At 38.4% G+C, this 25,105-nt stretch overlaps 1 protein-coding gene across 1 annotated transcript in view; it reads left to right on the top strand.

Moving 5' to 3' along the window:
- The first annotated feature begins 2,439 nt into the window (after positions 1 to 2,439).
- The window catches only part of LOC118329845 (contactin-associated protein-like 4), a 70,760-nt gene continuing 48,094 nt past the window's right edge, over positions 2,440 to 25,105 (top strand). The window contains exons 1-2 of the mRNA XM_035664170.1: positions 2,440 to 2,687; positions 19,515 to 19,625. Coding sequence (XP_035520063.1) covers positions 2,603 to 2,687; positions 19,515 to 19,625 — 196 coding nt within the window. The 5' untranslated portion in view covers positions 2,440 to 2,602. The remainder of the gene's footprint in view (positions 2,688 to 19,514; positions 19,626 to 25,105) is intronic.

Genomic DNA, 25,105 nt, shown 5'->3' with positions numbered 1-25,105 from the left:
CACATTTTTGCTTCTCATGTCTGCTTTACTCTTTCTAAGATGTTTAAAACAAAACATATAGTTCCAGTATGACGCTGGAAGCATTAATCAATATCACTGCTCCCTCTTCACACACAAGGCTGCCTCATTCACATGCCGCCCGCCTCTCTGCTCCTGAAAAGCCACTCTAACATCCCTGTGTGGCTGTATGGTAAGTCATAATGGCAGATAAAACAAGCACAGTGGCGTGATTCAGGAATAGTAATATTAACTGTGATAATAGTAATAGAGACTGCAGCATAATCTCTTTCTTCACGGTGCAGTACTGAGATATTTACACAGTATTTGTGTGAAAAAACCCTAATGTAGACAAGAAATTACATCTCTCACCTTTTCATTGTGTGGTGGTTTTCAAATGACTGCGAAGTGATTGTGTCAGATGTAGAAAAAAACATCTATCTTTTCCAAAGGATACATATCTCATCAGTCCTCCTTTCAACGTCTTTGTGTTTAATCACAAAGGCTGGAAGGTTGGGAAAAAAAGCAGCTTTCTTAAATATTTTCTATCTAAAAATACAAACTTTCTTTAATTTAAGTTTTAATTTAATATGTAATATGATTCTAGGCGTAATTGGTGTTTTCACGTTTTACTATATTTCTTATTTCATGCTTTACTTATGTTTATATCTGACTGGGAGTCTAGATATATGCTCCCAAATACAACTACATCCATATCCATAGTTAACAAATAACTAAACAATGTGGACATAAATGCCAAGAAGTCATGTTGACTTCTATTTCATTTATTTATTTATCATGACAAATAACAATTCTGTAAATGTGTCAGTGCTAGTGTCAGTGCTGTATGAAAACAAAAGTAACAATTACTTTTTGTATGTAAGTTATGTCACGTACATAACTTCATTTACAATCTGTTCTTAATCCTAACCAAGTAGTTTAGTAGTAGTATTTTGTCTAAAGTCTAAGTCTAAACGGATGTTTTATATTTATTGTTGCTAAATTCTAACAGTGTCATATTTTAACGCTGTAGACAGGTACTGACTACGCTGCTTTATTTGACCAGTTCCAGTGAGAACATAATGCAACTGCAGCTTTAGTTATATGTTACATAAAATTCACGGTTCTTAAACATTAATGTAATGAAGGTAAAACCCCAACTCCCTTTCTTGGGCTGTGTCCTTCCACACCTATTTGAAATCAAAACCAGTATGGCCTGTGCTGTCATGATGTTCAGATGTTGGTGCCCAACATAAGGATGGAGTTAAGTTACTGTTTCACTGATCTTAAAAGTTTAAGTTAAAGTCCTCGAGACTAAATTACAAAATCATTTGCCCCTACTGGCCCCCTATCATTTCTCTGTTCCTTCCAAAACTATTACAAATCACTGTGAAAAAATAATGTGTTTTATGATTAAGGGTTTGGTTGGATTTAGGCACAAAAACGACTGTCAGTAAAAGATCTTGGTTTGAGTTGAAATTACAAATTTGTGAAGATTAGGAGACCTTTGTCCCCATTTGGTTAAGGTTAGGGAATGATGCAGCTAATTGGTTGTAAACAGGAAACAAACAATAGTCAGTCACCTGACTTCCTCCTTTGCACCAACAATACACTGCACTTTCAACTTGAAACAAGGTACAGAAGAACCTAAAAGCATGGTTCAAGTCAATTTTAAAGTAGTTGGAAAAAGCACTCTTTGTGAATGTTTTTGTTTCCAATTTATTTGGATGGTTTTTGAAATTGTATGCTCATCTTAACTGCATATAGTTTGTGCTTTGACTTAGCCTGTTTGTGTTTTATGTATTGTATTTTTTGTCACTTTACTGTTTTTTCTGATTTTGGCCATGTCTTGGAAAGGAGGTTTCTATCAGTTTTACTTGTTTAAATAAAGAAAAAGAAAAGGAAAAAAAAACATAACCAGTCTCACTAGATGTCTTTGCCAGAAGGGGTTAAAATCATGTAAATCTGCAATTTAATGTATGAGATAAGAAGAATAAAACATATAATTAGATTAGTCTCCGTGGGATGCTTTCATTTGATTTGCAGTGACTCACTGTGCTCGGGATCCCTTCCGTGACCACCGGACCTGAACTGCTGCATTACATGATGACAAACAGACTGTGAGCAGCAGCCCGGAGCCTAATGGGACCTGAGATGGCTCTTTCTCAAACATTGTCGGAGCAGAATAGTGTAGCCTGCAGTGGGTTTTGCACAGGGTCTTAAAGTCCTTTTAATGACTAAAGTACCTTTCACTGGAGCTGTGACAGTAGTGAAAGCTCTCTCTCTCCCTGTATCACTCTGTCTCTCTCTCTGTATCTCCCTGTCTCTCTCTCTGTCTCTCTCTCTCTCTCTCTCTCTCTCTCTCTGTGTGTCTCCCTGTGTCTTTTTCCCTCTCTCTGTTCCTTCCCCTCACTCTGCAGAGTGCAGCAGAACAGAAAGTAGCCTCTTGCCTCTTGCTGTCATCGCCTTGGAGCCAGGCGGATATTGTGGAGCGCTACGGCCACAGAACTGCAGGATTCATCAGGGATCTGGAAAGTGTGAGAGTGTGGAGGAGGAGTGGAGTAAAGAACTGGTGGGCTTTTCTGCAGTATCCTTCCACTTCATCATGGATCTCTGGAGTAAAGAAGTCCAGGGAATTATTATACAGGTCGCCCTGATACTTTTCAGCTTGTACAGGGCAACAAGAGGGGGTGAGTACAGTGAGATGTTTATTTTTGTGACATTAGAGACCAGATGTAAGGTTGTTGATTTGATACTGAGTGCTGACCAGTTTACATCCCAAATGTTTGAAAAAGTGTAGCTATTTTGACCTCTGCAGCAAGAAACAAGTGTAGGAGTTACAGGTATTTGCTCTCTTTGTAAAAACTTTTTAGTTATGTGTGTTGTGTTGCCTTTTTGAAAGGCATCCGAATTCGAAGATTTCTAACACGCACAGCAATATCTCTTCATATCATTCCTTTCCATATGCTCTATGCATGGATTTCCATGCACCGTTCTTCAGTGGGGTTAGTGGGAGTCAGTGTAAGAAGCATGTGGGTGGGGAAAAACACTTTTTTGTCTAACTCAGCCTGTTAAACAGTTGCCCGTGAGCAAGACACTCGAGCCTCACCTGCTCCAGTGGAGCTGCACCGGCTGCAGAAGTCTGTAGTTGCACTTTGAAGTATGACTGCATACATTCTTAGCCTGTATCATTCATCATCATTATTAGAGAGGTTTTTTGTGATTTAATTATTCATATTTTATTTATTCTCAGTGGTTTTGAAGACAAAATGCATTCCAGTGTTGTTCATAGAGAAGAAAAACAAACTTCTTGATTCCTTGGTGTTTCTTCATGTTTCTTCTAATTCTGTTTTGTGGTGGGATGTTTCATAAGCCCTCAAGGACTTGTTTTAAATTTCTCTCTTTTCTTCTGATTTTTAAATATCATATTTGTTTCTAATTTCTCGGTAAAATTAAACTTAACAGATCGTTAGCAGTGATTTTATAATAGAATGAAATACAAGCTGTACAGTTTTTTATTTATGTATTTAATTTATTTTTTAAGAAAAATCTCAAAAAACCCCATAACATAATTTTTGGTCCATTTGGCATCCTGATCATACACTGTGTTGATGGAAATATCAACAGGATCACTTCACATGCTGTTTAAATGTGCCAAACGCTGGCATACCAGTAACAATGCTGCTAACACAACTTAATAAAGTGGGTGTCAGAGGGTAAATGTTTGTCTATGATGAGGTGGATGCTGTATTAAAATGTATTCTGTGTCAACATGCCTGGGCAAATAATATTTATTAAACATCTAAGTGGAATCAAATGCCACTAAGGGATTCAGTGTGGGCAGAGTGGGGACAGACAGGTAGAGGGTAGATATTACCACGCCAGGTTTATATTCCCCCTGACAGACAACAGCTGCTGGAGAGAGAGAGACACACTGATATTATGGGTTTTGAAAGAGTAAAATAAAGAAGATAAAGAGATTTCTTTGCCCTAAAGGAAATGGTGTGGACTCAACAGAGTGCCTATCACAAACCATAACTGAAAGAGAAGAAAATGCAGCTGTCTTGAAACACTTTTTTGCCCTCTTAGAGAGCAAACATACAGTAACTCATCCACTTAATAATCTTCAATGCCCAGATCTCTCTCCACATTTTATTTGACTTTGTGTTAGTGCTGAGCTAGACCCACAAGCCAGGTCTGACTCAAGCTATTTGTCAGAATGAACAAAAGAGGTAAAACTGTCATGAGAGGGCAGATGTTTCTGTTTCTGCAGCCGGTCACAGTGACCCTGCTCGACACTGAAGCAGCAATGCTTATTTAGGGGAAGCGGTGGGTGGAGTGGCTGGAGAGACCATTCTGTGACAAGTCTGTTGTGAGTAACCTGGGTTTTCTTCATAGAGAATTCTTGAAAAAGGAAAAGAAAGAAAACACTACCGTATGTGTGTATGTCCAGTACTCTTGTTGGGCAATAAGAATATTATTGGTAAGACTGACATTCAACAGAAACATCCGGAGAGAAGGATATATCACAAAGCAAAGTCATGTCTCATTAATAATGCAGTTGTGGGGAGGAGCTGGGAATTGTTAGCATCCTGAAATTTCAATATAGGTGGGGAATTTGTGCTTCAAGCTAGAACTTTCAGCACTCTGCAAAGAAATTGTGAACACTATTAACATGAAACAGACGAAACTTACATATATTCTAAATGTTTATTTCTCTGCAATAGACACAGGACTGGAGAGCAGCAGAGTCAGAAAGCTGAGAGGCTAATTGGATGTGAATGGAATGTCTGTAACCCTTCACTGCAGTGTGAAGTTACTGCAGCTCATTCATTGTAACCTTTACCTACAGGTATTTGCTGCCTAGCAAGACATTACTAAGTTAAATGACACGGACCAGGAATTAATCCTCCTTATTCAATTAACTATATAGCATCTGGTATAAGGTGCTAAGATTGTCACCATTGCTTTTTTCAGTTTTCATTCCTTCTTCATCAAATGAATGCTTACGCTGGGGAGGTCTCTATGTTAAAGGAATGACTTGAATAGGAAATATATGTGTTGACATTTTAATTCTAATAAGACGTTTACCATTTATTTGTGTTCCTCTGGACCAACGTTACCTAAAGAAATTCTGCAAATTCAAGCAATCCCTGTGTAATTTTCTCCTGATAGATAGCAGTGGCTCAATCCGCACGTGTGACTGCCTTTAGGTGCATTCTGCGAGAGCTCAGTTGCAGTTTAGCGGTGGGATTTGTCTGAGATTACCAGGCTCAGAAAAGAAATAATTTGCAGCATAAAAATGCTATTTAATAAAGTTATGGTTGTGCAACAGCAGAGTAGAGAGAGCTCAGTAGGAGTGAGCTAGAAACCCAGCAGAGGCTCTGAGCGGCGCAGGTGGAGGGAGGAGATGGTGCTGATATGGTTGATGTCTCACTAGAGCACTGAGGTGAATGCAGAACGCTGTAAATAAAAAAAGAGTGCAGGTGCCAGCACAGTCATTTGTCTGTGATAAAATCAGGTATTCAGATCAGATATTGTCCTCACTTATTATTACTGCTCTTTTCATTCTAAAAATCTGTTTTACTTATTTTTATTCCATTATTTATTTACAATATAGCACCTGTGTGCATCTGCGTTTTTGCCACCAATTCTACAGAATGCTGCTCTTAGAAGGATATGAACTCCACCTTCGGACCCAAAGGAGGTACAGTGGCAAGCTCTTAAACCACTGAACTATTCCAGGATTCACAAAAAAAACAAGGCTTTCCACATAATGAGGCAAGGACATTGCATGTTCCAGACTGGGGCATTTTTGTCTGTTTAAACTTAAATTGCTTACAACAGTCAAAATGTTAGTGAGATAACAAAAATTTGAAAAATCTTTTTACTTGTTTCTAGTATATTGTAAAACATTTTTCAAAATGTGCATATAGTACTAATTACTGCAAGATATTGAATATCGTTGTGAACATGTGATATCTACCATTCAAAGAATGTGGATTTTGGTCGCATTTTTTGATCAGCCTTCCCTGTGGGTGCTGTTCAGTGGGTGCTCAAGCAACCTGAATCGCCCACATGATTGCCACATGTATGGTGGGTTCAACTTTGGTGAACTCTGACACAAATTCATGCCTTTGACCAATAGCAAAGAGCAAAGCAGCGAATCGTAGAGTTCAAAATAGAGGAAACTCTTGCAACTTGTTAGCTGTTTATTGCACTATCCATTTTTATTCAAACACATGCACCGTTTGCCTCAGCTATTCAAAGGCATACAATTTTCCATGTAAAATTTAACAAATTGTGGGGACCCAGAGTAAGTCCAGTTGTGAACGCACAGCCACTTATCTTCTCCATTCATATGCACAATGCTCCCTCAAATGCACAAGCAATAAGGAGAAGTGCTGCTCACTGCTGACATACAGACAGTGCTTCTGATGAAGCAAAGTACATTTCCAGGCTGCTGTGTCTGTCAGAGAAAATTCACACACGACTTTAGACACAGGAAAAAGGTGCAAGAGACTTTTCGTTATCTCTCTCTCTCCGTGACTCTCCAGTGTGGTTGCAGAGGCTCCATAGTCCTGAAAGGATTATCTCTTCTCTCAGCTGATTTGTACTCAGTGCAATGTGTGTTTTAATCGCAGCCTAATGACAGATAATACTGCTGCTCCCCGACCCTGCGTGTCTATTCATATGTGCCTGTGTGTGTGTGTGTGTGTGTGTGTCTGTGTGTGTATCCTGAGATACGAAGCGACGAGCCATGTGAAAACATGTGTGGAGGGCAAGGGAATGCTAAGCAGCACCGCGGTAGTGTGTGTGTATGTGTGTGTGTGTGTGTGTGTGTGCGCGATAAAGACAAGGATGTGTGTGTGTGTGTGTTTTGTGTGTTTGAGTGCACGTAATGCCCACAAATGTGGTTAGTGTTCTTTGTGTGCATGTGGTCTGATAATGAATGAATCACCACTCACAATCACCAGTCTCCAGTGAGATTTATTCTTAAGTTGAAGGTCCAGTGTGTAACAGTTAGGAGGATCTATTGGCAGAAATGGAATATAGTATTTATAACTATGTTTTCATTGGTCTATAATTACCTGAAAATAAAAATCATTATGTTGATGCCTAACATTGCGCATCAACAGATGCACCATATATCTAGAGTAGCACAGAAGGAACGAACCAAACACATTTAGCAGCCACCGTAGTTTCTCCTTTATGCTTGGAAGGGGAGGGTGAAGCGATCTGCAACTGCATCACTAGATGCCACTAAATCCTACACACTGGACCTTTAAAACTAATGTGTCAGTAGGTGCTGCATTCTGAGAGAGACATGGCATGAACTGTTGTCTTCTGTGACTGTGGTTCTGTCCCAAAGCTGTCTAAAGGTAGGAACTGTTGGCTGTAGATTCTGGTTATTCAGCGAGAGACTAAATGATAGTCTCTAGTATTTTGATAGTAACGGTTGCTGACCCCTGATTTAGAGAGACTCCACTTGAATGCTGCCCAGTGCAAACAGACTGCTGTGCTTTCAGCTGCTGAGAAGTTTAACCAGGATCAACAATGTTGTACATTTGAAAGTGAAGTGTCAGAGCAGCAGACGTGCAACAATATAAGCATAGTTGATAACTTAAAAAAACCTATATACATTACTGTAATGTTAGCCAACAAAGCCAACAGCTGAGGATAAAGGTTTTGCTCATGTTAACAAAAGTCCCCATTTCAATGTGAAACTGCTGCCTGTTTCTGTGAGCCTTTCATGAAGTAAAAAGTATTCACTTTTCATGAAACGAGCACAGTGCATTTCAAGATCAGGCTCTCACTTCATACAATTTCATGACATCTTCATCATTGTGTGGCCTGGTCAAGAGCCCGCTGACAGAAACCACTGTGGGAGCCCAGACATAATGTACAAGCAAGAGTAGAGAAATCCAGGCTCAGTTCAAAATCTCCACCAGCTCCAGCGGCACTGTGCTGTGGTTGGTGCCCCTTGCAGGAAGGGACAAATCAATAAATGATGACATTATTATAATCATTATTATTCACTTAAACATGCAGTCTTGGAGAAATCAGCTTGCATTGGATGGAGGAGACAGTGAGGGTATATTGGGACTGTGTGTTAAAGGATAATAAAAGTTATTTTAATTTCATTCATCATCATTCAGATTCACTCCCACTCTGATGGTGTCTGATGGTGAAGTTTGATCATCCAGGTGATAATCAGCGATGATGCAGGTTAATGTTTGGTTCATCAGAGTCTATGTTGATGTGTTCTCTTCTTTCACTCCTGACTGAGATTTATTTTAATAAACATTAATAACTCTGGGAATGGAGCTGAAGGAAAATGTCTCCGTGCTGTCCATTTCAACAAGAATATCCGAATTTAATGTTCTTCAGTGAGCTGGATGTCGAGAGTGAAACATAAACCTGTGAATATAATCTAATTAGTGTGGATGTGTTGTGCATTTCCCTGCGAAACCTCACCCGTCCATTATGATTTATGGGACACTAGAGTTTGTGACAGCGCAGATGAGAAAAGTGAGAGGAAGCTTCGGAGAAACCCCCTCTCGTATTTCTTCTTTAGTGTCATTTATGAAAATGTGTGTTCAGAGAAAGAGAGCCATGAATGCCATCTGATGAAGTCAAGGCTACATTATGGTAGCAGCGGCCATCGGAGTAAACTTGTAGACGTCAGTCAGGAATCTAGATTTATTAACCCAGGGACAAGTAGTTAAGTGATAAAACTGAGGCCTGCAGTCCATCCATCTGAGTTTGTGACGCATTGATATTTGCTGAAGGCCAGTCCCCTTGGAGTTCTGGCTCCCTAAACACACACTAATTCATCACATGGCTCTGTCATCACCTCAGATGGCTTGTAGTTGGTCCAAAAATCTGTCAAACTCTGCTAAGGTTATGGTGCTCTGTCACTCTAGGTCCTGGTTTGGACTGAATCAAAGCAACACTGGTTGCAGGTGTAGTCCAAGTAGTAGTGAGTTGAATAAAAGCACTCCAGCTTTAAGGATTCAAACCCACATGGTGGAAAGCATCCTACCTGTTGAAGCTTTCTTGAGCAAGGCAAAAGAATCCCTGCAAAGATACAGAAATGCTGTTCTGATATTGGCATCTGACCTTGTAGTAAAGGATGCAAGTGAAATGATTAGTATTAAAGTGACATTAAAATAATTCAAGCTATAGGTGAATCGTTATTACTGTTGACTCACCGATCGGAAAAAGATATGATGATAATAGCAGTGAAGAAGAACAAGAAGAAGAATATGTTGAAGCTGTTGAAGAAGAAGAAGACATTTAAGAAGAAGATGTGAAAGATGTTGAAGAAGCTGTTGAAGAAGAAGAAGATAATGATGGTAAAGAACAATAGGATAATAATGATGATGTTCATAAAGAAGATGATGAAGATCATGTAAAAGAAGACGAAAGAGTTGGAACAGATGAAGAATATGATGATGATGATAATGAAGATTAAGAAATAGATGATAATAATGAAGACGATGAAGAAAAAGTAGATGAAGTAGATGATAAAGAAGAAAGAAGATAATGATGAAAGAAAATGCAAAAATAAATACATGATGATGAAGAAAGAACAAGTATGAAGAATATGATGATGGTTTTAAGGATGATAAAGGTGATGATGATGACCAGCATGAAATTATGATGATTAAAAATAAAGAAAAAGAGAATCAATATGATGATTCTGACAGTAAAGAAAAGATGATGATGACTTTCAGTGATGAAGATAATGAAAAAGAACAGCAAGAAAAAGAACAGGAAAAAGAAGACAAAGATAAAAAAATGATGAAGAAGAAGACATCTTTGTCACTTTGCACCACATAGTTGAATTTTAGTCACACAGTCACATTGGCCGTGTTTACACTGGACAGTTTGATACAAATCTTGCTAGCAACAGATAGAAAGGTCAATTAATCACGGATGTTTCTTTGGGCCACCCCAAATAAAATCAGTTATATTTACACTGCTGTTTACTACTTTTGATCCATGAACAAAATCCCTGTGGCCAGTGTTGCTCATATTTTTCCAGCAGATACCCTGGTTGACTTGTCATGTACTGCCACTGTCTTGTGTTTTGAATTAACTTTGTGTTGCTCAAATGGATGCCAATGACAGTTGAGGGTTGTCTCTACATTTTTCAGAATAACAGAGCCGATATGGTGCATTCAGAAATCGCCATCTGTTCCCTCTTACACTCCAGGCTGCCACAAGGGATAATTAGATCAGATGCAGTGTCTTGGTAAATGTGAGTGCAGAAGAAATGTCATTGGTATTAAAGCCTGTAGCTGACATTGAACACCGCAGGATGAACCTGAGTCAAAGCCAAAACTTTAAGACGCTACAGAGATAAGGTATTTGATAAGCAATTTAATGACTCAGTTAATGAGATGGAAGAGATAGCAAAGAATGAGGAGAGCACACCTGCAGTTCCTCCAGTAGCAAAATATGTCTGAAATTTCCTCCCTCTTCACCTCAATTTTATGGCACAGGGTCAGTTACCAGTGTTGAAGTCAAGACCACCATTGTTGAGTCCAAGATAAGTCCAAGACCAGGACTAGTCGAGACAGGGTCAAGATCGAGTCCAAAGTGGTTTCAGTCCAAGTCAAGACTGAGACAGAAAAAAAAAGAGTGCTTGTGCCATTGCCAGTGATATGAGTTTTGGCATCCAGGCATAGGATTGCAAGTGACATGGATTGACCAATACTCAGTATCCATTTTCTGAACAAGTGTGCTTCATCAAAGGTTTTAAAGGAAGAAGACAGTAGAGTTAAAAAAAATTAAAAAGCAGCCCACTGACAAGTCTACAAGTTCAAAAAACTCTTAGCTGCAGTGGCCTAGTAGACTGATAATAATGGTGTATTTTGTTACATTATTCACAACCCACCATTTCAGTTGTTCTGTGCCGTGAATCTCATCCTTCTGCGTATCATGCATACTAAGGAGAAAACACCAGAGGATTGTTTGTAATGATCATAAAATCTGTCAAAGCTCTGACAGCCATGGCTGCAACTGCACTCACTGAGATGATTAAGCATCAAACGCTCCCCTCCCATACTGCAATACTGAGAAATGTATCTGTCTGTACAAATTAATTTTTCACATCATGCATGTCAGTAAAAATGTTAAAACAATGATGACAAACCAGAAAAAACAAAACTAACCTTAACACTATCCAGTCTGACCTTCTGGGTTGAGTGGTGACAGTAGAAGTTAAATTAGTTGGTTAAACGTGATAAAAATGCTCAAAGGATTTTTCAACACCTTCATACTAATACGTCTCCAAAAACAGAAATGTACTTCATAACTATTTTTAAAAAAGTGACTGTGGCCCTGTCATTACATCCATGCAAATTTCTTGTTGCTCCACAAAGGGAAATGTTGTTAAATAAGCATAAGCAAAGCTTTGCATATTTATAAAAATGTTATGCTGAGCTCAAACAAACTGTAACACAAACCACAGCCAGAATCTTGCATATACTGTTATTAGGATATTAGGCTGTTTCTTGAAGTAGTATCATGGTTTACATGGTTTGTGTTTATTGGCTTATTTTTTAAATGTCAATTCACCAAAGGCAACGTCCAATGTTGATTGACATACTTTCATTGCACACATCCATTTTCAGGGATTGCACCAGTTGTACAATATTTGACTTAAAGTTGGAAGTGAAGCATGTTTTCATTTTTAAGAACATGTTCTAATGTTGGTGCAGGGGAACTCAGAGGCAGCAAGATGGAGTTTAGGAGTCTGTCCTTCAAACAAAAGTCTGGGTTCAGTCCTCCGTGTCAGCAGGCCTCCTCTGAAATGTGTTTGTGTGTGAAACTGAATGCCTGCCAACTCTAGAAGTGCTGATCAGTAGCTTAGTCTGTGCGCTGATCCACCTGTGAAATACTGCTGTGGGATCAATAGCTTAACACAGAAAAGGGAGATGTTGATTATCAGTTTTCGACAGGTGATTATTTTTTCACGTTTCCTCAGGGCAGAGGCTGCAACATGAAGCCATAAATAAGTATGTGTACAGCACCAGTGTTGGCAGTGAAATGAAGCGGTCACAAGTCACTGCCCTGCACCACACACACACACACACACACACACACACACCCATGCACAGAGACACAGCCTGTCTTGGTGTTTAAGTAAAATTTAGGCTACTGCAGTGCCAGTGGAGGCTAAATAAGTGCATGTGGCATGCATTATACAAAACCTGGATGTACAGAGACCAGCTGGCCTGACCAGCATGGTTAAAGAGGTGCAGCCCTCACAATACTGTTGTTTTCACTTGAATATTGTGTAGTGTTGTTCTGTTGGTGCACTGCAGTGTTTGACATATTTTGCCTCAATGTGCCTTTTCAACTCATTTTTAAAAATGTTTTTATTCTCATATTGATGGGGTGAAGGTTGTTTTATCCTGTGATTTGACTAAATGGAAGAGCCTGGAGACTTTTGTACTGTCTTTGCTCAAATGACATAAAGTGAAGATGTGTATGAAATGAGAAAAAGTCACCTGCTGTGACAAAAAAATCATGTTCTTTTTCATGTCATTAAATAGTAGCTACCAGCTATTTTGAAGACAAATAGTGCATTGGATTCAAAGTTGTAATGAGTTTAATGTTTTTTAAATAGTGAATATTAATCAGTGACAAGCTCTTCCACCATTGCACTAATAGAGTTTTTTTCCTTTTATTCCCACATCACTCCACCAGAAGCCCTTGAAATGCCTTGTGCAAGGGCACAATGTCACTGGTATTTTTCCTGCCAGGTCGGCGATTAAAGTCTGTAACTTTCTTTTCACAAGCCAGATTCTCTAACCTTTCCAACACTGCAGCAGTAGGGCTCTCAGTTGTGTGTTGATAGGATGAAAGTTAAACCTGGCAAAAAGGGATTTGCCACAGACTGCCAATCGTTTGGTAATCAAAAAAAGTCGAATAATTTGAAAAAAATAGAAATCCCTCACTACTTGTGTTAAGGTGCTACTATATGTTTCAGTGCCCTTGTATTGAATTATATGTTGGTGAGGCAGTGAGCACAAGAGCAGCACCAAAAGTAAAGATTTCTAACTTTGCTGTTGCCTACACCTTCCTGCATGGAGCGCAGATACTTTTACAGCTTTAAAATTCTCCACCACGCAGAGGGTCAGGCCCTCCCACCAGGGGAAACCCAGTGGATTTGTGTAGCACATATCAAGAGGGACATAATGAGAAAGTTCAGCTTGTACATTTTTACTCTTTCTCTCTGGTTTCTGTGTGGTCTCTGAGTTTTATTCAAACATATTTCTAAATTCTGCACGTCAGATTATGCAAATTCTTATATTTGTTCTCAATGCACTTTTAACGCCAGATAATGCAAAACAGTTTTACATTATTTAGCAAGCAAGAAGCATCCACAGATTTTACTTTCTGTTTTATTGTGTCAGTAAGGTGTCATACATTATAACAGCAAGCACCACCACCACAAAATGTGGTCCAAAACAAGATACAGCCTTAAAAGTGAATAAGTTGACCCAGTTCAATTTAAAAACAACACCTCAACGCTTCACAAAGGTCATTGCTTCTATATTGGATTACATTATATTTTCCATGTGTCCGCATGCCCAGGCGTTGACAATTGCTAGAAAATACCAAATTGTATGATTTTCTTTTTAAATATAGCTCAATATACTTCCAGTAACAGCTTGTTTATGTCTACTGCACTGTATATTTTAGACAAACAGTATATTGAGCTACATTTTCTGACTGGAAAAGCTTAAGAAGGCCTGAGTCACAAAAAATACCAGCGTGCCAGATGTGTTTATGACTGGCAGATAAAGGGCTGGAAACATTGTTTTCAGCATCCAGGCCTGTGGATGTGCTGATCCTCACAGCTCAGTAGCTGTCTGAGAGACAGGCTCCCTTCTCCAGCCGGAGAGGCGTGCTGGGAAGAAGACAGACAGGTCAGGGTAGAAAACACAGACCAGTCTGATGAAATATGGTTCCACAGATCACTCTAAATCAAATTAGTGCCCCATCATTTTCGGCCAATTGATGTCTCAAAAAAAAAAAGTCAAAGCGGTGCCGAAAAACTTTTCCCTGAGTAACAAGTTTTCAGTTTTCTCTTCATCAATTCTAAGTTAAATAATTAGTACTTGCATTTCAGGCTTAACAAGTCATTGCTCTGCTACTCTTCTAATTTAAAAAAGTGAAGAAATTAAATTGAACTGAACATAACACATAACAGCACAAGATGTACGTATTCAAGTGGGAGGAAACATTCACTGCTTAATCATATTAGTTATTGTTTTTCCACCCACAGCAGTGCTTACACAGCTTTCATGATCTTAATTAAAGATACTGAGATCCTTGTATATTTATTACTATCATTTCGAAAATACAGACTGCAATATCTGGAAATTCTCCAGTATCTTTCTCAGAGTAGCTGGAGGGCTTTGCTCAGAGTGCTTTCAGGGACTGTCACTCTGGATAAAAGTTACATCTAAATACCAGGAATGTAAAATGTCATGTAAATGTACATTGCATGCACTATTAAAGCGCTCTCTCTCCTTCTTATTTTATCCTTAAATTACATTTAAACTTTAATGACTGCATCACTGGCAGGGAAAATACATTTCATTTCATTACTGTATATATTACTTCAGATTTCATAGAAACAGACTCTGCCATGTCTATCATTGGCATTTTTAGAACAAATATGCAAATTTAATTGGAAGGAAGAGCAGCCTTGGCTCTTCTTGGTCAAACACGTCTTTGTGTGATTACTGTGCTCAGAGATGCATGGCTTAATGGTAACATCACTGTGAGACATGCAGATGTGTCCAGGACCCTTAAGGAGCTCTGAACCTGTAAATATCCTATTTGTTGTTGGTTATTGAAGTGGAGGAAGATGCTCATCAGCCTGATTTGATCATGTTGTAGATACTGTTCTATTTCAGCAACCTGGTAAAGCGGATGCTATAGATGGAGAGATGAGGGGATGCATGAGATGGCATTGGTGAAGTTCACTTTAGGTGGATGTGAGAGCTGACAAAGTGTGAAAGACTAATGATTCACAATGTCTTTGTTTAGACCACAGGCTGTTAAGCTAACACTCTTTTAGCAGCCATAACACTCAATTCGCTATGTGCCTCCAAAATGCCTCAACAGTGTGTTAAAAGTGTGCTAGAACTGGCACATGAATGTGAAAAACTGCTATGTTGGTGCGCTTGAAAAAAGTCAGAGGAAAACAAATCTAAACAGAGCCAACACTGCTAACCAACAGCCCCGTGGGTTTCACAGAGGACTGCATGGTCTGTGTTGGATACTATTCTGGGTGCAAGCAACAGCAAGACCTGAAGTCAACTACTGAGTATAACCAAACATGGTTATACACAGCAGGTGACTGAGCAATGTGATCAGTGAGATGTGCTAGCACATAGGGGGAAGAAAACAAACCTGAATAACTAAGATGAACACGGAGAGTTGTTTTGTGCTTTCAACTACCTACATGAATAACAAAACTAATGGAAACTGGGTGGAAAATGTTAATTTTCCCAAGAATGTTTCTGCACTGAAAGTGCAGGAAGAAATTCCTGTTTTAAGGTAAGACAGTTCACGCTGTTACTGTGTTTAAGGCTGTCAAGTGGAGAGTACAAACGTTTCTCAGACTTTGTGATCAAAACACTGGTGATCAGTTTGACATGTTTCCGAGTTTCAGTGTGTGACTTCATCATAGCTGATAGAGTTGCAGACTGATGACTTTGGATAGAAAATGTATCACAGTATTACGCTTTTAATATTGTGCAATTTTGTGTTGAGATGTTGTTTATTTACAAATGTGGCTGATCAATAATACTTAATTAAATCCTGTATTGTACTATAATTTATTATGAGTGAAGCTTTGTCCGTATACATGTAGTCATCTCTAATATGACTATACTGTTATATCCTGTTTTGTTTTGAACAAACTACAGGATTTGGATACATGCTAATGTCACAAATACAATAATAACCAAAGTGAGTGTGTCTGTCCTCTTAATTTGTGCAGCAGTCAGACTGCAGGAAATGTCCTGCTAATTTCATGTAGCCAGTTAGCGATAAAATTGCTATCTGCAGTTTCTACAAGTGTCATGTTAGTTCAAGCCAGAGCTGATAGATGACAAACTAAACATTTTGGAAATGCAAGGATCAGTGTCACATACAAATTCACCTTTAAAGATTAATTTTACTAGATTATGTCCAGTTATGTCCATATATAAGCTAGCATGACATTGTAACAATGAGTTTACAACCTACCTACATCCATCCTTGACTATAAATGGGAAATGCTCGATAGGGCATAATACACATACGAAGCAAGGACTGGTGAACTCTCAACATACAAAAACCTGTATTTTAAACCTGGCTAATGGAAAAATAACTGTCTTACTCTGACCACTAAATTATTTGACTTTGCAAATGCCAGATCTCTGTTAACCATTAGGAGTGACTCAAATATACAACTTCTGATTAAAATAGTTAATAATTCATAATAATTTCTCATTTGCAACATTTAGGAATGAGACCCTGAAAGGAAGACCTCTATAAAGCCTAAAGCCTCTAGGGTAAGGCAGAGAGATCTATTATTTTAATGTTTCACAGGATTCATTCACTACATTCGGGGTTGTTGTTTTGCAGTTGGGAGTCCAACTTGTACTCAACAGTTTGTCCACTTCCTGCTAATGTGTGACTTTGTACCCCACTGGTTTCAGTCAGTGACCCAAACTCATGTGAAGAAAATTAGTTTTGTAAGTCCTCAGCATCTCCCACATGAACTGCAATAATTCCACTACTTTTGAAATGTTCTCCTACAATCTCCCCTGTGTCTTTCAACCACTGGGCCAGAGGGAGGTCTTGCCCTTCAGGTTCTAAAATTATTGCTGGGTCAAAATATAATTTATGGCTGTTACAGTGATAAAGACCATTTTCTTGTCTTGTGAAATAATTTGTACGTTTGTTGTATTAATTATTGAAGCAACTTTAACCACTGAAGGAGAAAAATTAGGTCAGTCATGGGGGTGTTGGCTGTACTCAGTGTTGGGCTATAGAGGTTATATTTTTGTTGTTAATATAACCATGCAGAAAATTGCTCAGTTTTTATATGCAAGGCACAGATAAAACACAAAATTGGTTAGTAGGGCCATTCCCATTGGGCTGACTGGGAGCACCTGGGCCCAATGTTCCCAGTCACAATAAAAGCTGCACTTTAATCTGTGTGCTTTGTTAAGGCCTGTTATTTTTCACCACTAAGTGCACATATTTCCCACTCATCCAGTCACTGACATATTTATACAATTTATTTTATGTTTTTGTAAATAAATATGTTAATTTAGATGCATTATTGGTGTCTCTCTCTTTATTTGCCATGAGCCTTTGAGTCAGTTATGACAAAACAAACTTGCCCTTTGGATCTTCCTGCTACAGGCAAATATGTGTAAAATTGTAAAAATTCAAAACTAAAATATGTTTTTTTTTTTTTTTAATAAATAACCAATTCTGTAATTCTCTGGAATGTATTTTGGGGGGGCTTTTATTGCCTATATCGATAGTACAGCTGAAGAGAGAACGGAAAGGGGGAGAGAGAGGGTGGCACGCAGCAAAGGGCTGCAGGTCGGATCCAAACCCTGGACCGTTGCAGCATGGACTCAGCCCTGGTACGTGGGGTGCCAGCTCCACCAGGTGAGCCATCCAGGCGCCCCAAGTTTATTATGTTTACAGGAAGAGATGGTGTTAAGCTCAAACTTTTCTCAGGTCATGGATCCTTACTATACGTGGTCTTGCATTTAGTGTCTACACCTCATTTTCACAACCAAAGAATGCAAAGGCAGGGAGATGAATAAAAACCTGGAGGTTAAGAGGCTGATAAATATGTATAAGATGGCACCTTGGCACATGGGAAAAAATGTGGAATCCCAAAGACAGATTGAAAACCAACAGTTGTCACAGTTACAGAGGCTGTTAATTGATCAACCTAAATCTAGCACACACCTAAAATTCAAACTTTAAAAGATGTTTTTCTGCATTCAATAACTTTAATTTTCTGCACACAGCTAAAGAAAATCTTTCAAGTATAGGCTTGGCATTTTATAATCAAATATTCTCTTTAGTATCCACAGTTGTTCCTCTGAACCAACTGCCAACAGTTTTTTAATTTGGGGATGAAGTGCACAGATGTTGACATGGAGCTTTCAGAGCGGGATATTAACATATTAAATACAAGGCTACAGACTCAGAACTGCAAATGTGTAAGCTTTTGTTGCATAAATGTTGCACATTTCAGTCTCAGTGTTTTTGTGTGTTTTTATAGCATTGTCTTTTATTTTTTCACTGTCAAAATAATTCATGAGGGTGTCGTGTAAACTTTTAAATACCATAAAATATTTACAACAGATTGTTAACAAGAATTTTTACTTTTTAAATCCTGTATATGTGAATGGCTAAGTTTTCATTTTCAGTGAATACTTTTTTAACTCATGATAATCTTAATGTTAGGGTGCATGGCTAAGTTTCTGTAGCAATGTAGCATTGTGCAAACAACAGACAACAATTAACAAAAGTGAGATGAAACCAAAGGCCCATGAAAGAGAGACCAAAGTCAAACTCTCTGTGTAAATTCCCTTAACGGGCAAAAATCCAATATGAAAGCAGTGAGGCCAAGTCTGATTAAATCTCAACTAAACAAAGTAAAGACAGCTCAAGATCCTTCATTAATATAATCTCACCAAGAGATATCTCAGCTCTCGGAGATATTTGGCTCTCAGCGACAGAGGAAACATCCATTAGCAGAAGGGGGAATTCAACAGAAGGCTCCACCAGGTCATTTACATTTTCAGAACGGTGTATTCAAAACATTTTACTAATTTAATTAATTGAATCAAACATGAATGCTCCTAAGTGTATTAATGTCTGTGTAGCCTACAAGTATGAACTGACCATGAAACTTGTTTAAGTACTTATCTTGTTCACCAAAATTTTAAATGTAATACAAATTAACTTTACAAAGCAAACAAAATGAACAAAATATGTTATAATGTACTGTCAGGTATCAGGAATAAAGCCTATGTCTGTCAGTCAGGTAAAAAATGCTAATGTGTATTGTGTTACAGCACGCAGTATCAAAGTCTGTGACCATCAGAGTGTACAGGGTACAAGATTGTTCTATCATCACTGATCCACTCAGTGGCCAGTTTGTCTAATGTGTATGATCTGTCAGGCAGTTAGGACACAATGCATTTTTTATCGAGCAGCGTCTCATTATAGTCAAAAAGATGTTTACACAAGGCTGATACAAGGCCTCATAATTGAGGATTAGGCTCCATAAATCTTAGATATTGACATTTTCAGCACTGAAATCGAAGAGGGCATTCTTACTGTAAGACGACTGAGGATGGAAGGAAGGACCACAACGGTGCTTGGCCAGGGGTAACTTGTTTTCTCCTAATTATGTTGTGATTTTAAATGGTCTGTTCTTTCTGTTCTGTGGTTCACAGAAGTGTGTCACAGTCCGCTGGTATCCAATCTACTGCCATCGTCCTTCAGAAGCTCCTCCCAGTTGTCTGGCAGCCATGGGCCAGGCTTTGCCAAGCTGAACCGGAGAGAAGGTGAGTCTGTAATGATTTTTGGTTAAAGGTCCCCTCTAGACATATATTAATATACAAATGTCTCCTTGTAATAATATGGTGTGTCTGATGTGTTCCACAAAAAAGTTTAATTTCCACATTAAAATCCTTAATTTACTTCTTCTACCTCATTAAAAATGACAGAATCTATGAATATGCAATTTTTTCATTTCTAAAGTTTTCCTGCAGGACACAAGATCTGATTCAGTCCATTCTCAGTGGATGTGAGCTGGTGGCTTCAAGTTTGTACATCACACTTGTAGAAGTTGCATACTGGACCAGGATTCACTTTCAAACTATTTGTGATGTCAAAAATCATTTCTATTAGGCCCCGTCCCTTAAAATGAGATTGTCAATGAGCACAGAGAAACTTTCCACCTTCAGTAGATGAAGTGAAAACATCCTTCTAGAGTCAAACTCTGCACATACATCATTCACAGTGACGATCATCTGGAAATAGCCAGGGTAAGAAGGAGGTGGGTCAATTTACGACGAATATACATCCCTTTCCACATAGAAAGAAGTGGACTTTGGACGGCATCGTTACTTGATACTTTTATTACTGGGCCAACACAGTTAGATCTAGGGGTGCCCACAACTAAAGATTTTCCTAGTCGACTAGTAGTCGTTAAATAAAGCCAATAGTCAACATTAATGTAAGTATTTAAATATGTAGATTTTAACAGCCACTTGTTGAACAATAACAGAAAAAGTGGTTATGATTTTGAACGTGTCAGAGCAACCAGCATTTGAATGTTTAGTTAATTTATTTCAACACAATCATCACACAAGTCTCATTCAAAACACGGAATAAATAACTGCCAACTTCACAAAAACAAATACTGGAGGACTTATCAATATGATGGAGGATGTATTATGTTATTAGTTACTTACAAATTAACTCGCTACAAACCTGCTCCTCTTCGTCCGTTTGATGCCTCTCCTGTAACTGTCTGAACCCGCTGTGTTTTCCCCACAGACTCATAATCCTGTTCATAGCCGCTGTAAATCAGCTGGCCTCTGTTGGTTTGCTCCTCTCTGGTTCTGTCACTCATTCCGGCACCGCTCCTTAGCAGTATTCTCCGCTGGGTACCCTGCTCCTACGCTAATAACTCCCCCCATCCCAATAGGAGCGCTAACTAGCAAGTGGCAGCAGCTAGTACAGTTAGCGTATGCAACAGTGTCTACTGTCAATGAACCCTTGAGTGTTTTATTTCTGCAGCCCATGGTATACCATAAATGGTAACCTGATTGCAGTAGATGGTTTGTTGCACAAAACCATCTAGGAACTCGCTGTAACAACACATTATGTAATAACACAGTATATAATGTGTTGTTAGCATATATTACCATTTATCACAAGCAAACTTCAAACAATCAGATCAACAAACCATATACAAAAATGTTTCCACTGAGAAAAACCTTCAGTGCAGTTCTTTTCTCTTCTTTCAATGAAAAATACTTTTCAGTTCTGAAATAACTGATGCTAGCAGCATCTACAAAAACATCTTTAGAAGCCACCATTGTAGTTTTCGAGCAGTCACTTATCATACGCGTCTCACACACACCCAGCGTTAAACCACATCACAGCTCATGCCATAGCTGCCAGTCGTTCCTCAAAAGAACACTAACTGGTCTAAACCACAGTGGTTTGGACACGAGTGCATAGCTTGAGATGGATTTGCACTTTTAGAAATGGTCTTTTTTTTCCAGCTTGACCTTTTCGATATTTATAGAGTACAGGTGCATCCAAAGCTACTACAGCCTTCCATTAGACTCTTCACTAGTGCAGTTTGGAGTTGTGCACATGCACTGCCCTCACACACACCTCTGAGGTAGCTTCACCCAGATCTTTACATTTTGAAACCGAGGATGCTGACATCGCAAACTGTGTTTAAAGAGAATATACTGAAGATAAGGTGTTCTAAAGTAAAGTAAGTGTGACATTATCATATTTGAATGACCATCAAGGGACAGGATGTTACTGTTACAGGCCTGTAACATGTCAGCTAGGCCAGTGTAATCTTTCATTGATCCCATCTCTTCCTCAGCCAAACTCCCCGGTATTCACATATAAAATTTAGCAGTTTAACATCAATAACTTATTGCTTCGTTCTTGTCTTCTTGCATTTTTTATTTTTTTATACCCCAGTGTTTTAGTCAGTTGTGCAGATAAAATAAACTGTAAAACGAGGCTCCCATCCTGTTTCTGTTCCAATGTGTTGCAGCAGCCCTGCTCATCTCCTGATTCACTTCCCTGCTGGACATAACATCAAAGAAAGTCTCAGTTGGATTCACACCTCCGGGTGAATGAATGACAAACATACATACAGATAAAGTGGTTACTGCCTCCTTTCTCTTGTGTTTTAGGTACATTAGTTGCAGGTGTTTTAGATATGTGCATCACACACTTTGCAAAAGGTTGACTTGTCACCAGAAGAATTGACAGGAAAGTTCAAATAAAAACATAGCCATGTGAAAACATGGCTCAGAGTTGGCTGGTACCAGAGACAAGAATTGAATGGAAGGGCTGTGATACACAACAGAGGATCTGGATGATTTTCACCACCTGGGAGACTGCAGGAAGTACAGCCTGCAGGTTGCTGTTTCCTTGGTGTGTTTGATGGCAAAAGCTGTGAGCAAACACACCCGCTGTGTTCCTTCATTTCAGTAAACCTGCTCTGTCTGTTTACTAATCTGAGTTTGATCTGCGTTAAGGAGGATTAGATACTTCTAAAGGATGATCTGACGCATCTGAATGGCAAAACATAAGTTATTTATCTGCACAGGAGCTGAAAAATAGCTATGCTAAAAGAGATGAAGAAGAAATGAAAATAGAACTGACAGAATGTCTGTTATGTTTTTTTCTACATTGTTTTATGGCAAATAAAATAAAGATGCTGGTAAATGAAAAAAACATGAAATACTTTAGCATAATTTTAACATTATTTAATCATGCCACTGTGTACATGCAGTCTCTTGAGGATGCATCTGATTTGTGCTATAGATGCTAAATGTGCATACTCTATGAAGCCAGTGAAACCACCAACCTTTCTGAGATGTCATGGGCTTTGAAAGCAACTACAGAGCTTTGAGTGTTACTCAGTACAATATCTTGCAATCTCTTTCTTATTGGTGAGGGTTTAGCTCATTAGCTCTTGTAATTCCATGTCAATGAGTTCTTGCTAACAATAACACCTTGCAGGTTACAATGCCTTATTAATTCTCAGCCTGAGATTTGAATTGAATTAGATTTCAGTACTCAAATTAGATTGATCAATAAGTCTAATTCAGTTTCGAAAGCAACACCTCAGATGCGGAAATAAAAACTGCCTTAATGCAGCTGTTCACCGTAGAAATCACTTTATAGATTAAAAACTCCTGCTCGTTTTCATCTCCTCCTGCGGCTGCTAACGCTCCTCATCCTCTATACTCATTCTCTGAGGGGCCGCCTCATTTGGAGTTAATTTACCAGCAAAATGAGCAGAGACTCTTAGATGCACCACACAGCTCTGTTTAAAAGGAACACTGAGCTATTTTTGCTTCCTCCACACACTGTTGTTTCACTATTAACCTGTGCATTAACCCATGAAAGAGCATTGTTCAAATTTTACTCAAATTTCACTGGTCCTTGATTAATCACTGATTATTCATTAAAAGCTCATGAAATACAAGATGCATGTTTTTTTTCCATTGTGAAAGCAGTATTTAAACAATTGATGGGCTTTTTTACAGCATGACAAGTAAATCATTTGAATCATAAATTCCCCAACGTATTGATTTTTAAAGAGGCTGTGACACAGATCTCAGCCCAGGACACTGAGAGTTGGCTGACAGCAACTCATAGTCTGCATCAGGATTGTCTTATTTTACCACAAAAACCTATACAGTGTAAAAGAACAAAATTATATAATTGTGCCTTTGACAGCTGTCATTCAACACATGGCCAAACAACGTTCAAATTCTAGTAATTCTGTGCAAACTACAGGCTTTTCAGAAGACATTAGTTAATATATTATGAATTATTAATTAATTAAACATGGACTACAAATGCCTATGAAGTAAATAACAGAGGTGGGACCAAATCACAAGTAAGCCTCAAGCCTTTGCTCTCAAGTCCCAAGTCCTGGACTTTGAGTTTCAAGTCCTAAACAAGACATAATGCACTCTACACCAAATTTAATGCCATTGTGACAACAGAGTGATAATTTATTAAATTTACACAGAGTATATGTGCGACTGAACTTAATTATAAAAGAAAGTAGTGCTGGCATAGCACTATTAACCAGTACCACAATGGAGTGAATTTTGGATGTTTCTCATACTGTAACAATGTCTATAACTTTAGAAACTTTAAAGACATTTTCTGTATTGTATGTTGTTATGTCTACATGAAATAAAAAGATGCATGTAAAAAAAAAAAACAATAAATAGGTTATAGAATAAAGTTACTCACTTACTTAATCAATATGAATTGATTCATGGCACTTTTAAATAACATAGCCTACTTTATAATCATTGTGCTTGGGGGAAGGTATCAAGTATTTTCAAGTCAGAAAGTTCAAGTCCAAATTATTGGTATTAAACTTAAAGTTGAGTTGAAGGTCTTTTTTTGTTTTATCAAGTCAAGTCTAAAGTGAAAGTAAAATGTGGTTCTTGTCTGTCAATATATACTTGAGTATAGTCTTTATCGATTCTTAATTCTTAACAACTGTACACAAAAGGATATTTCCTAAGAAGCAGTATAAAATAGAGTTTAAATGGTGTTATACACAGGGAATCCAGCTCCATTTTACCTTTTTTATTTTCCCTGTACAGTTTATACTGTGATACTACAAGGCTCTGTCTTTTGTCATACCTCCTTACTGTTTCAATCTGTCTCTCTTCCTGTCTGTCTGTCAGAATAATAATGCATTATTTATTGCCAAAGGGCCATTTTGTTAGTCATCTGTTGCTTGTGGCGAAGCCGTCAGCTTGACCATGATACTTATGGCTTTGTCTGTCTCTCCTGCAACAGTTCATATCCAGACATGGTGTCCAAGACATCTGAACTACGAGTTTCTAACTGTTCAAAATTTTCTGAGGGCATTTCATCACATTTGATTTTGGGCAGACAGATACTTGGATACAGCCTTGATATTGGGTTCAGAACACTAATCTCTGGCAGTGCTGTTGTAAGTCATCCAAGTTGGGAACCAAACTGCAATATCTGCCTTGGGAGGAGAAGTGACTCCTTTAATAAGTATGACATGCTGGCTTCAAAAACCATTGGCTGTCTGAAAGGAAGTAAAAAAGAAAACAGACATCTATGCAAAAGTCATTTTGTAGTGTGCAGTGCAGTTTTCCACTTGAAATTGGGGTCTGATTCCTCTAATGGGCTTCTTGGAGGAAACTTCTTGCTCCAATAGAAGTCATTTTTCCTGTAGGCTCTTGCTCAACCTCTAACATTACTGATCCCAAGT

The sequence above is a fragment of the Morone saxatilis genome, unplaced genomic scaffold (assembly GCF_004916995.1).
Source record: "Morone saxatilis isolate NCDOM2014 unplaced genomic scaffold, NCSU_SB_2.0 Contig19, whole genome shotgun sequence".
Taxonomy (NCBI): domain Eukaryota; kingdom Metazoa; phylum Chordata; class Actinopteri; family Moronidae; genus Morone; species Morone saxatilis.
Note: the sequence above shows the minus strand (reverse complement) of the source record. Positions and strands in the feature narration are given on the sequence as shown.